Source organism: Bos grunniens, chromosome 22 (genome assembly GCF_055505025.1).
Source record: "Bos grunniens cultivar Pamir isolate PY7600 chromosome 22, Bosgru_T2T1.0, whole genome shotgun sequence".
Taxonomy (NCBI): domain Eukaryota; kingdom Metazoa; phylum Chordata; class Mammalia; order Artiodactyla; family Bovidae; genus Bos; species Bos grunniens.
This window is the reverse complement of record NC_141186.1, coordinates 11939991-11953259: the sequence shown is the minus strand read 5'-3', so window position 1 is coordinate 11953259 and position 13269 is coordinate 11939991. Positions and strand designations below refer to the sequence as shown.

General features: G+C 39.4%; 1 protein-coding gene across 3 annotated transcripts in view; it reads right to left on the bottom strand.

The window, feature by feature from the left end:
• OXSR1 (oxidative stress responsive kinase 1) overlaps positions 1–13269 on the bottom strand; it is an 87397-nt gene that overhangs the window by 39047 nt on the left and 35081 nt on the right. For all 3 annotated transcript variants that reach the window (XM_086365932.1, XM_086365931.1, XM_086365930.1), the window contains one exon: positions 2594–2649. In XM_086365932.1, the coding sequence (XP_086222058.1) occupies positions 2594–2649 (56 nt within the window). The remainder of the gene's footprint in view (positions 1–2593; positions 2650–13269) is intronic.

The window sequence follows — 13269 nt, the reverse complement described above, 5'->3', positions numbered from 1 at the left end:
TGTTGTTATTGAAGATGGACATTTGAATCTAATAATGTGCTAACTCTGGAAATCAGATTCTTCTCCTTCCCTAGGATTTGCTGTTTTTTGTTATTGTTTTGTTTTTTTGGGTTGTTGTAGGCTGCTTCTGTGTCAAGCATTGGCCTGAAATGTAAACTTAAGGCCTTCTCAGATCTTTTCTGCACCTTTTCCTGAGAACAAACATTCACTTTTCAATTTTCCCTGCAAATGTTGCTTTTGTTTTGGTTTTGTGGCCACATCACATGCCTTGTGGGATCTTAATTCCCTAATGAGGGATGGAATATAGTGCCTTGGCAGTGAAAGTGCAGAATCCTAACAACTGGACCCACAGCAAAGTTCCTATAGTTATTTTTTATTGTCCTAGTCTTTAAAGTTTGGCTTCAAAAAGGGGAAGAGGAGAGAAACGAAGGAAGGAAAAAAAGGCAATGACCTGTTCAAGTGCCCTGGAAATCACATGGAAAGGAGGAGCTGTAACAACAATGGCTGCCTGTCTCTTTGTCTGCATCTCTGAGATCAGAAGCTGCAATTAGTAATCAGAGCAGATGCTGCTGCTACTTCAAAGGACGGGGTCCTTTCTGCCCACCATAGTTCCTGCAAGTTGTGTGCAAGTTGCTCCAAAAACATATGCATAGCTGCTTGCCATGTGGCTGATGGGTAAGAAATGAGCAGCTCTGAAACCGACCAAAATTAACTGCAATTTACCTTCCAAGTCTTGTCCTAAAAGTTTCAAGCAATCAATGAGATGCAGAATTTCAAAACAGTTACACTAGACAGTTCTGCCAATTCAACTGTTGTCTAGGTGGAGAGAAGATTCTTGGTGCTTTCTACTCTACCATTTTCCTAGAATTCCTTCTTTTTTGTTCCTTACCACTTGATTTTGCTTCTCTACCCAATACAGCATAATTGTGCCTGGTTTTGAACTTATATAAATGGAATCATAAGTTATATATTTTATTTTGACTAGCTTCATTCACCATATATTTTTATAATTTATTTAATGCTTCTGTACACAGCTGGAGTTTTCTTCATTTTCATCAGTACCAAGTTCAAGTGCGTGTGTGCTCAGTTGTGTCCAACTCTTCGTGAGCTCATGGACTGTAGCCCACCAGGCTCCTCTGTCCCTGGGGTTTTCCTGTCAAGAATACTGGAGTGGATTGCCATTTCCTCCTCTAGGGAATCTTCCCAACCCAGGGACTGATCGAACCCACGTCTCTGGTGTCTCCTGCATTGGCAAGCAGATTCTTTGCTACTGAGCCACCAGAGAAGCCCATTATACAGTACTGTAAAGTATAAATCAACTACAATTTACTTATACATTCTACTAACAAAAGGCTTGGTAATGTTTCAAACTTTCAATGCTTATTAGCATTATGGCACACTGAAGTATGAGTTTCTCTACACCATAGATTTAGAAGCTAAAGTCTCTGGGTATGCATATCTCCAACTTATTAAAGTGTTCCTACTAGCTTATATTCTCACCATCAGAAGGTGAGATTCTCTCTTGCTTTACATTGATAACTAGTACTGTCAGATGTGTTTGCTACATCAGTCAATATAATGTGATTTCCCAATGTTATTTTATTGTGCATTAATTGCTAACTAGTTGAGATTGTACACCTTTTACTATATTTATGTTTTGATGTCTTCATTTGAGGTTATTTGACTTTTCCTTAATTAGTTCTTTGTATATTCTAAATTTGAGTCCCTTGTCAAGTTATTCATGCTGCAAATAACTTATCTACTTTGTGGTTTGCTTCTTTACTTATTAATGGTGACAAACTGTTCTTCTTTTGATGAACAATAGTTGCTAATTTTACAGGAGTTAAATTTATCAATCTTTTTCTTTATGTTAGAACATTATGGCTTAGTTAAAATATTCCCTTACCTGAGGACATGAAGATGTGTGCCTAAATTTTCTTCTAAAGCTGAAGAAATAATTCAAGGTTTGGGTAGTTATCTTCCTCCTGCCAAACACCTGACTGTTCCAGCAGTGTGGGACCAAGCTGAGATTTTCTCAGATGATCTGCTTGCTCAATAGTCCTGCAGTTCAGCCATTCTGGAGTCTCACCCTGGGGGAGGGGGCATTTCACCAAGATACCAACACTGGAAGGCCTTGGACTCTAACTCTTATCTCTTCAACTCTGAATCTACCAATACACTTCCACCTCTCAGATGTGTCTTCTTAACTGGCAAATAACCCATTTCTCCCAGAAGAGAAGTATAACTTCCCTAAAGCACATTTATTAAACACAATGAAGTTTCTTGACTACCTCTCCTTCAGAGGAAAGTTAAAGAATGGTATAAGAACCCACAGAAGATGACTCTAAGGGGAGTTAGGAATAGATAACCATAGTTAAGTAGTTTAGAAAATGCCTACGACTGAAAATGAAGAATGAGTAGTGGAAGATACCTTGAGTCAGCAGGGATATATCAACATAGTATGTGTGACCAGAGATGGTCCAGGATACAGAAGAGAAAACTGACTAAGAAAACATAGAAGATAAGTAATGCTGTTCTATCAGCCATTAAGCTAAAATAAAAAGATAAAATAAAAAGAAATACTAATCAGTACCTGCAATCTGTACCGAGCCATCTTCTCCAAGAAGAATATTGCCAGCTTTCACATCTCTGTAAGGAAAAAAAATTACTTATTAAAAAACACTTATTCTTTGGAGTTACATAATTTAAGAAGTTCAATATATTCACCACAACACTGGTAATATTTAAATGCTTTAATGAAAAATTGCATTTAAGAGTATTAGGGCCAATAGCAGAATTTTTAAAATTGTAGTCACTTGTACTAAAATCCAAACATGGTAAATAGAAAGCTATAGTAATACATAGCTTTTACTAGTAAATTTGGAAAAACTCAAGATTATTAAATATTTGACTGAGATAACAGTGGCTAAAGAATGTGACCCTCTCACCTTATCTACTTTTTAAAATATACTGATTTTTCTATAATTTATGAACAAAATTTTACAATGATCAGTATGTGGCTGATAACAGGGACTAGTCTATGCTTGTAGCATAAAGATATAATATAAATTGTTCAAACATATCTATATTCTTATTAGTAACTAAAACAACTCAAGTAATACATAAATACATTCCTGTTATAAAAACCTAAACATCACTGAAAAGGTCAAAATCCCTTTTGACCACTGTTCTCAGGTCTAATATTCTCTACAAAGTTTCCAACCATTATCAGTCTAGTTAATAGAATATGTTCCTGCGACATATCTGAGCTTTTCTTCCAACATAAATGATATTGTACTATCCATTCAAATCTACAACATGTTTTTCTCATGCAATAATGTGTCAATAGAATCTAAAAAATTTACATTCGTCAACTCCCATGAGTAATCCATTTCTTTGATAACCTAGAGAAACTCTCACAAGGCACACAGAATGTACAAGGGGGTTGTCTATATAGTACTGTCTGAAGTAACAAATCAAAAATGGCAACAATCTAGAAAGTCAACAGTAGCAGAAAGGTTAAATTAAATCTGTTACATTCATGAAATGTATTAAAGTCAATCAACATGTTATGACTTCAAATGCCCTCTACTACCTAATACATACTGCCAGTGAACACTTCAAATAGTACCGTGTATTGTGTGTGCCACCATTAGTTACACACTCACAGGCATGAACACATCTTTCCACACACACCAAAAGGAGCACAAGGAATTTAGGTTTTTTAAAGGAGAGGAGTAGGACCAGAGTCAAGGGGAACAATGTTTGACTGTCCTATGGGAGTGGACTCACCTATTTATTTCATAATTAAAAATAAATATAATTAAACAAACACAAGAGAGCCAGACCTTGAAGCTAGACTGAAAGAAAAGTGAGGCTAGGTCATGGAAGAAGGCCGTATTTATTCGTCAGGAAAAGGAACCAGTGAAAGGACAACACATCATCTCTTTCCTGTCCTTCCCATCTTCTTTTCCCCATCCTTAGATAACCATTCCTTGGTAAATAATGAACAACAGTTTCACAAATGTTATGTAGCAGCATCACCATACCAAGAATACACAACACTTTTCCTGAATATATACTGAAGCATAAAGAAATCATGTTACTCAGTATTTTGTTCTGCTTATAAATGCAAGGAATTTATAGGACTTCCTCCCAGAGGCTGGCTTACAGTAAAGGCTGGCTCACTTCGTCCTACAAACCTAAAGCCTACACAATGAACAGGAGAGAACTGAGGGTATTTCCTTCCTGTGGTGACAAAGACCATTCAACTAAGCCAACCATGAACCTTCAACTCCTTTTTCTGAATGACATCTAAAACTTAATGGGAAAAAACAACGTACAGTTCAGTCACTTCCTCCTCTGTTTTTTGCAGCAGGCTGCAACATATAGTGTTAGTACAGAAGCTGATCCTCTTACAACTACATGAGAAGTTGCTGAAGAACTCAACGTCAACCATTCTACAGATGTTCATCATTTGAAGCAATTGAAAAGGTGAAAAAGCTTAATAAGCAGGTGCCTTCTGCTGCTGCTAAGTCACTTCAGTCGTGTCCGACTCTGTGTGACCCCATAGACGGCAGCCCACCAGGCTCCCCCGTCCCTGGGATTCTGAGCTGACTGCAAATCAGAAAAATCATCGTTTTGAAGTGTTGTCTTCTCTTACTCTACCCAACAATGAACCACTTCTTGATCAGACTATGACGTAACAAAAAGTGGGTTTTACAGAACAACCAGAGATGACCAGCTCAGTGGTTGGACTGAGGAGAAGCTCCAAAGTACTCCCAAAAGCCAAACCTGTAACAAAAAAAGGTCATGGTGGCTGTCTGCTGGTCTGATGCACCACAGCTTTCTGAATCCTGGTGAAATGATTATACCTGAGATGCACTGAAAAATGCAATGCCTGCAGCCTGCATTGGTCAAAAGAGTAGGCCCAATTCTGCTCCATGCTGCTGCTGCTAAGTCGATTCAGTCGTGTCCGACTCTGTGCGACTCCATAGACGGCAGCCCACCAGGCTTCCCGTCCCTGGGATTCTCCAGGCAAGAACACTGGAGTGGGTTGCCATTTCCTTCTCCAATGCATGAAAGTGAAAAGTGAAAGTGAAGTCGCTCAGTCATGGCTGACTCTTAGCGACCCCACGGACCGCAGCCTACCAGGCTCCTCCGTCCATGGGATTTTCCAGGCAACAGTACTGGAGTGGGGTGCCACTGCCTTCTCCATGACAATGGCCAACTGCATACTGCAGAACCAACACCTCAAAAGTTGAACGAACTTGGCTACGAAGTTTTGCCTTATGTGCCATATTCACCTGACCTCTCACCAACCAACTACTACTTCTTCAAGCATCTTGATAATTTTTTGCAGGGAAAATGCTTCCACAACCAGCAGGAGGCAGAAAATACTTTTCAGGAGCCCGTGGAATCCCAAAGCACAGAGTTTTATGTTATAAGAATAAACAAACTTATTTCTTGTTGGCAAAAATGTGTTGATTGTAATGGTTCCTATTTTGATTAATAAAGATGTGGGAGTGAAGCTGTGAAGTTGCTCTGTGGTGCCCAACTCTTTGCGACCCCATGGACTGCAACCCACCAGGCTCCTCTGTCCATGGGATTTTCCAGGCAAGAGTACTGGAGTGGGTTGCCATTTCCTTCTCCAGGGAATCTTCCCGACCCAGGGATTGAACCTGGGTCTCCAGCATTGTAGGCAGACACTTTTACCATCTGAGCCACCAGGGAAGATAGGCATGTGTGGGAGCCTAGTTATAATGATTTAAAATTCATGGTCTGAAACCACAATTATATTTGCACCAACCTAATAGTTAGTACAAAGAGGGCATCTCTCATCTACTCATCAAATAGATTTAAATAACTAAATAAAAGACAACCTGCTTTAAATCAACTTATGGAGATAAATGAACCACTAACATCATCCATCCATCCAACTAAACACTAAAATAAAACTTGGTTATCTCTGAAGAAATGTGGAGCAGCAAATCAATCAATTCAACTACATACCAAAATAAAATCAATTGTTCCCTCCTGCTATCCCAGCTCCCAACTGCCACCTCTTAACTCTGTTCCAAATATCAGACTTATAAACCAGTATGCCGTAACAAAATACGACAACTATCCATCTACATAGGAGACCAGTTAAACTACAACATATTATATAAATGAAATACTACAAATACTAACAAACATACGTGGTAATGTTTATTTTGGCATAAATCTCTCTCAAAGGAATCACAAGAAAATGGCAAGAAGTAGTTCCTTTTAGAGCAGGATACCAGAAGTGCAGTGGCGGAAGGAGACTCTTTTTTAAAGTGCTTTATTTTTTAGAACAGTTTTATTTTTATTTTATTTATTTTATTTTATTTTTAAACTTTACATAATTGTATTAGTTTTGCCAAATATCAAAATGAATCCGCCACAGGTATACATGTGTTCCCCATCCTGAACCCTCCTCCCTCCTCCCTCCCCATACCATCCCTCTGGGTCGTCCCAGTGCACTAGCCCCAAGCATCCAGTATCGTGCATCGAACCTGGACTGGCATCTCGTTTCATACATGATATTTTACATGTTTCAATGCCATTCTCCCAAATCTTCCCACCCTCTCCCTCTCCCACAGAGTCCATAAGACTGTTCTATACATCAGTGTTTCTTTTGCTGTCTCGTACACCGGGTTATTGTTACCATCTTTCTAAATTCCATATATATGCATTAGTATACTGTATTGGTGTTTTTCCTTCTGGCTTACTTCACTCTGTATAATAGGCTCCAGTTTCATCCACCTCATTAGAACTGATTCAAATGTATTCTTTTTAATGGCTGAGTAATACTCCATTGTGTATATGTACCACAGCTTTCTTATCCATTCATCTGCTGATGGACATCTAGGTTGCTTCCATGTCCTGGCTATTATAAACAGTGCTGCGATGAACACTGGGGTACACGTGTCTCTTTCCCTTCTGGTTTCCTTGGTGTGTATGCCCAGCAGTGGGATTGCTGGATCATAAGGCAGTTCTATTTCCGGTTTTTTAAGGAATCTCCACACTGTTCTCCATAGTGGCTGTACTAGTTTGCATTCCCACCAACAGTGTAAGAGGGTTCCCTTTTCTCCACACCCTCTCCAGCATTTATTACTTGTAGACTTTTGGATCACAGCCATTCTGACTGGTGTGAAATGGTACCTCATAGTGGTTTTGATTTGCATTTCTCTGATAATGAGTGATGTTGAGCATCTTTTCATGTGTTTGTTAGCCATCTGTATGTCTTCTTTGGAGAAATGTCTATTTAGTTCTTTGGCCCATTTTTTGATTGGGTCATTTATTTTTCTGGAGTTGAGCTGTAGGAGTTGCTTGTATATTTTTGAGATTAGTTGTTTGTCAGTTGCTTCATTTGCTATTATTTTCTCCTATTCTGAAGGCTGTCTTTTCACCTTGCTAATAGTTTCCTTTGATGTGCAGAAGCTTAGAACAGTTTTAGATTTACATAAAAGTTGAGAAGATGGTGCAGAGGAGTCCCCATACAGCTGTTGCTTAGTCTCCCCCATTATTAGCACTGTGCATTAGTATGGTTCTTTCGCCACCTTAATCAATCAGTACTGATGCACTGCTTTAATAGGATGTCCTTCTAATGGAATTTGTATGATGTTTTCCTCATGATTAGATTGGTGTTAAGAGTTTGGGGAAGGAAAACCGGGGAAGTGTCATTTTCATCACATTGTATCTAGAGTACATAGCATTACCATGAGTTAGCACCATTGTGCTAACTGCTTTTTTTTTTATCCTTGACCATTTTGTACCATTTGAACTTTTAAGCTATGTATTGGCATTGTTGCTGTTGTTCAGTCACCTAGTTGTGTCTGACTCTTTGCAACCCCATGAACTGCAGCACGCCAGGCTTCCCTGTCTTTCACTATCTTCAGAGTTTGCTTAAACTCATGTCCATTGAGTCGGTGATGCCATCCAACCATCTCACCCTCTGTCACTCCCTTCAATCTTCCCCAGCATCAGGGTCTCTTCCAATGAGTCGGCTCTTCCCATCAGGTGGTCAAAGTACTGAAGCTTCAGCATTCGTCCTTGCAGTGAATATTCAGGGTTGATCTCCTTTCTGATTGACAGGTTTGATCTCCATGCAGTCCGAGAGACTCTTAAGAGTCTTCTCCAGCACTACAATTCGAAAGCATAAATTCTTTGGTGCTCAACCTTTCCTATGGTGCCTCTCACATCCATACATGACTACTGGAAAAACCATAGCTTTGACTATACGGACTTTTGTCAGCAATGTCTCTGTTTTTTATTTTTAATACATTGTCTAGTTTGTCAAAGCTTTTCTTCCAAGGAGCAAGTGTCTTTTAATTTCGTGGCTGCAGTCACTGTTTACAGAGATTTTGGAGCCCAAGAAAATAAAATCTGTCACTGTTTCCACTTTTTCCCCTTCTATTTCCCATGAAGTGATGGGACTGAATGCCATGATCTTAGTTTTCTGAATGTTGAGTTTTAAGCCAGCTTTTTCACTCTCCTCTTTCACTTTCATCAAGATGCTCTTCAGTTCCTCTTCACTTTCTGTCATTAGGGTGGTGTCATTTGCATTTCTGAGGTTACTGATATTTCTCTCAGCAATCTTGATTCCAGCTTGTGATTCATCCAGCCCCAAATTTTGCATGACATACTCTGCATATACATTAAATAAGCAGGGCAACAATATAGAGCCTTGATGTACTCCTTTCTCAATTCTGAACCAGTCTGTTGTTCAATGTCTGGTTCTAACTGTTTCTTCTTGCCTTGCATACAGGCTTCTCAGGAGACAGGTAAGGTGGTCTGATATTCCCATCTCTTCAAGAAATTTCCATAGTTTGTTGTGATCCACACAGTGAAAGGTTTTAGTGCAGTCAATGAAGCAGAAGTGGATGTTTTGGAATTCCCTTGCTTTTCCTGGGATGCAACGGATGCTGGCACTTTGATCTCTGGTTCCTCTGCCTTTTCTAAATCCAGAAAATCCTTTTCTAAATTGTACATCTGTAAGTTCCAGTTCATGTACTGCTGAAGCCTAGTTTGAAGGATTTTGAGCATTACTTTGCTAGCATGTGAAATGAGCACAACATTCTTTAACACTGCCTTTCTTTGGGAATGGAATGAAAACTGACCTTTTCCAGTCCTGTGGCCACTGCTAAGTTTACCAAATTTGCTGACATACTGAGTGCAGCACTTTCACAGCATCATCTTTTAGGATTTGAAACGGATCAGCTGGAATTCCATCACATCCACAGGCTTTGTTCTTAGTAATGCTTCCTAAAGCCCACTTGACTTCACATTCCAGAATGTCTGGCTCTAGGTGAGTGATCACACCATCCTGGTTATCCTGGTCATTAAGGCCTTTTCTGTATGGTTCTGTGTAGTCTTGCCACCTCTTCTTAATCACCTCTGCTTCTGTTAGAATGAATGCTCCTTGCCATTCCTGTCCTTTACTGTACCCATCTTTGCATGAAATTGTTCCTTCGGTTTCTCTAATTTTCTTGAAGAGATCTCTAGTCTTTCCTGTTATACCGTTTTCCTCTATTTCTTTGCATTGTTCATTTAAGAAGGCTTTCTTATCTCTCCTTGCTAATTTCTGGAACTCTGCATTCAGTTGGGTATAACTTTCCCTTTCTCCTTTGCTCTTTGCTTCTCTTTTCTCAGCTATTTGTAAGGCCTGCTCAGACAACCGTTTTGCCTTTTTCTTACAAATGGTTTTGGTCACCACTTTCTGTACAGTGTTATGAACCTCTGTCCACAGTTCTTCAGGCACTCTGTCTACCAGATCTATCTGTTCATCAGCTCCACTGTATAATCGTAAGGGATTTGATTTAGGTCATACCTGAACGGCCTAGTGGTTTTCCCTACTTTCTTAAATTTAAGTCTGAATTTTGCAATAGGGAGCTCGTGATCTGAGCCACAGTAGCTCCAAGTCTTGTTTTTGCTGACTGCATACAGCTTCTTCATCTTCAGTTGCAAGGAATATAATCAATCCGATTTTGGTATTGACCATTTGGTGATGTCCATGTGTAGAGTCATCTCTTGTGTTGTTGTAAGAGGGTGTTTGCTATGTCCAGTGTGTTCTCTTGGCAAAACTATTAGCCTTTGCCCTGCTTTATTTTATACTCCAAAGCCAAACTTGCCTGTTACTCCAGGTTACTCCAGAAGTTATTTCTTAACGTCCTACTTTTGCATTCCAGTTCCCTATGATGAAAAGGATAGTTTTTTTGGTGTTAGTTCTAGAAGGTCTTGTAGGTCCATAGAACCATAGAACCATTCACCTTTATCTTCTTCAGCATTAGTGGTTGGGGCATAGAGTTGGATTACTGTGATACTGAATGGTTTGCCTTGGAAAGGAACTGAGGCCATTATGTCACTTTTGAGATTGCACCCAAGTACTGCATTTCGAACTCTTTTGTTGACTATGATGGCTACTCCATTTCTTCTGAGGGATTTTTGCCCACCATAGTAGATATAATGGTCATCTGAGTTAAATATTGGTGTTACCCATTCAAAAACTATTTTCTAAGCTTCTGTCTTTTTAAAAAACATTTCTTTCTTTTGCTGTGTCAAGTCTCGCTTGTGGCAGGCAGGACCTTTCCTTGTGACACATGCATTCTCTAGTTGTGGAGCGCAGGCTCCAGAGCACACATATGGACTCAGCAGTTGTGGTGCATGGGCTTAGTTGCTCTGAGGCCTGTGGGATCTTAGTTCTCTGACCAAGGATTGAACCTAAATCCCTGCATTGCAAGACAGATTCTTAATCACTGGACCACCAGAAGAGTCCCTAAGCTTTTGTCTTAAGTGAAGAAACAGCAATCTCTTGCCAGCAGAACCTATACTTAGGATGACTACTTTTCCTGATCAATTAAGATAATAAATTCATGTTTCCCTCTTCAGACCAAAATTGCAATCTATAGAACAGCTTCCAAGAGTGAAAGCAGAGGAATACCATGAAGCTAAATGGCTCACTGGATAATTAAACACCAGTCTGTCCTCACACACAACAGGACAAATTGAACTTTGAAGGAAAAGATTTGTAACTAAACATCTGGAAATCAATATAATAGTCCTTTTTTTTTTTTTTAAACTTCATCTCAAAGAATATCAAGCAACCCAGCAGCCCCCAGTTATATCCCCCAACCACTCTTAAATAGCAAGAACAGTAAGTTCTGTTTTTCACAGCTTGATGCCATTTCTCATGTGTCACTATTATACCAAAGTTGCAAATTCCTTTTAAAATTAAATTTAAAATTAAAAGTACAGAACAAGTTTCTCCCCGTTACATTTTCATGACTCAACAAATGGCACGTCATGTGCTATGTGCTAAGTCACTTCAGTCATATCTGACTCTTTGGGACCCTGTAGACTGCAGCCCGCCAGGCTCCTTTGCCCATGAGATTCTCCAAGCAAGAATACTGGAGTGTGTTGCCATTTCCTCCTCCAGTGGATCTTCCCAACCCAGGGATTGAACCCGTGTCTCTTACATCTGCTGCACTGGCAGGCCACGCTGGCAGGCTGGTTCTTCACCACTAGTGCCAGCTGGGAAGCCCAATAATAGGCACAGTTCAAGAGAAGAAACGAATCATAACAAAGCTGAAAAATAACACTACATTTATGCATCTTAAACTGACTAAATATCTACTATTTCTGTTAAAGCTAACCCCTTTAAATAGGAAAAATATTTGGGTACATAGATACAGAGAGAAAAGTGTAACTCTAATTTAGAGACCTGTTCACTCTAGTAGAAACCTCTAAAGCCTCAGGGGTCAAGGAAAAAACACAGTAGAGACAGAGTAAAATTATTTGACCTAATCCAGCAGACTGATACAAATCTATCTGAAATAACAACTGGACTCTAAAGATATGAGAAGTAACAAAATCTACCGAAAACATCCATGTCTGCTTCCCAGTAAAACAACTTTCTCCCAACTTTCTCCTATTGAAGTCTCAGCTCAGCTCAGCTGAAGTGTAAGTAGGGTTCTTAGCCTTGGCTGCGTACTAGGATCTCTTGGGAAACTTTCAAAAGTCTCAATGCCAAGGCCTCATCACAAATCACTTAAATGAATTTCTGGCAGTGGATCTAGTAATCAGTACTTAGTAAACTTTCCCAGGTGATTCCAATATGAAGCCAATGTTAGGGCCTCTGATTTAATGTATAAGAGAATTTCTATTGCAACAACACAGTAAACAGATTTTCATCACTTACTACACAGACCTTGGCCCTAAGACACACCATTCCTCTGCGCCAAACACAAAGAAAAATGCTGGATAAATCAGGGGAGGATACTGCCACATAACTCAACATGAAATAAAAAATGGAAATCTTCAAGCTTCAGAAATGAAAAGGACAAGAGCAGAGCAGTAAGCCTTGGTGGGCTTCCCAGGTGGTGCAGTGGTAAAAAGTCTGCCAGCCAATGCAGGAGATGCAAGAGACAGGGTGATTGATCCTTGAGTCAGGAAGATCACCTGGAGAAGGCCATGGCAACCCCTCCAATGTTCTTGCCTAGGAAATCCCATGGACACAGGAGTGTGGCAGGCTATAGTTCATAGGGTAGCAAAAGAACTGGATACGACTTAGCAGCTAAAAAACAACAACACTGAGATGATCAAGATTTTATCATTCATTTTGTTAAAGCAGTGTACTATACTCATTTACTTGAATATGCTGGACCATCCCTGCATCTTTAGAATGAAGCCCACTTAATCATGGTCCATGATCCTTTTAATGTACTGCTGATTTTGGCTTGCTAATGTTTTTTGTTGAGGACCTTTGCATATAAGTTTACCTTGTAATTTTCTTATTTACTTATAAGAGTCTTTGGCTTTGGTATCAGGGTAATGGTAGCCTTATAAAATGAGTTTGTAATGTTTCCTTCTCTTTTAGTTTTTGGAGGAATGTGAGAAGGATTATATAAGTTCCTGTTTAAATGTTTGATAAAATTCACCAATGAAATTATTGGTCCTTGACTTTTGTCAGGAAGTTTTTGATTATTGATTTGATCTCCTTAGTAGTAACTGGTCTGTTTAGATTTTCTGTTTCTTCATGATTTGGTCTTGGTAGATTCTATGTTTCCAGGAAGTTATCCATTTCTTCTAGGTGCTACAGTTTGTTGGTATATACCTGTTCATAGTGGTCTCTTAACAATCTCATATTTCTGTGGTGTCAGCTGCAATGTTTCCTCTTTGACTTCTGAATTGGAGTCCTCTCTTTCTCTTGGTGAGTCTAGCTAACAATCTATTTGTCTTTTTAAC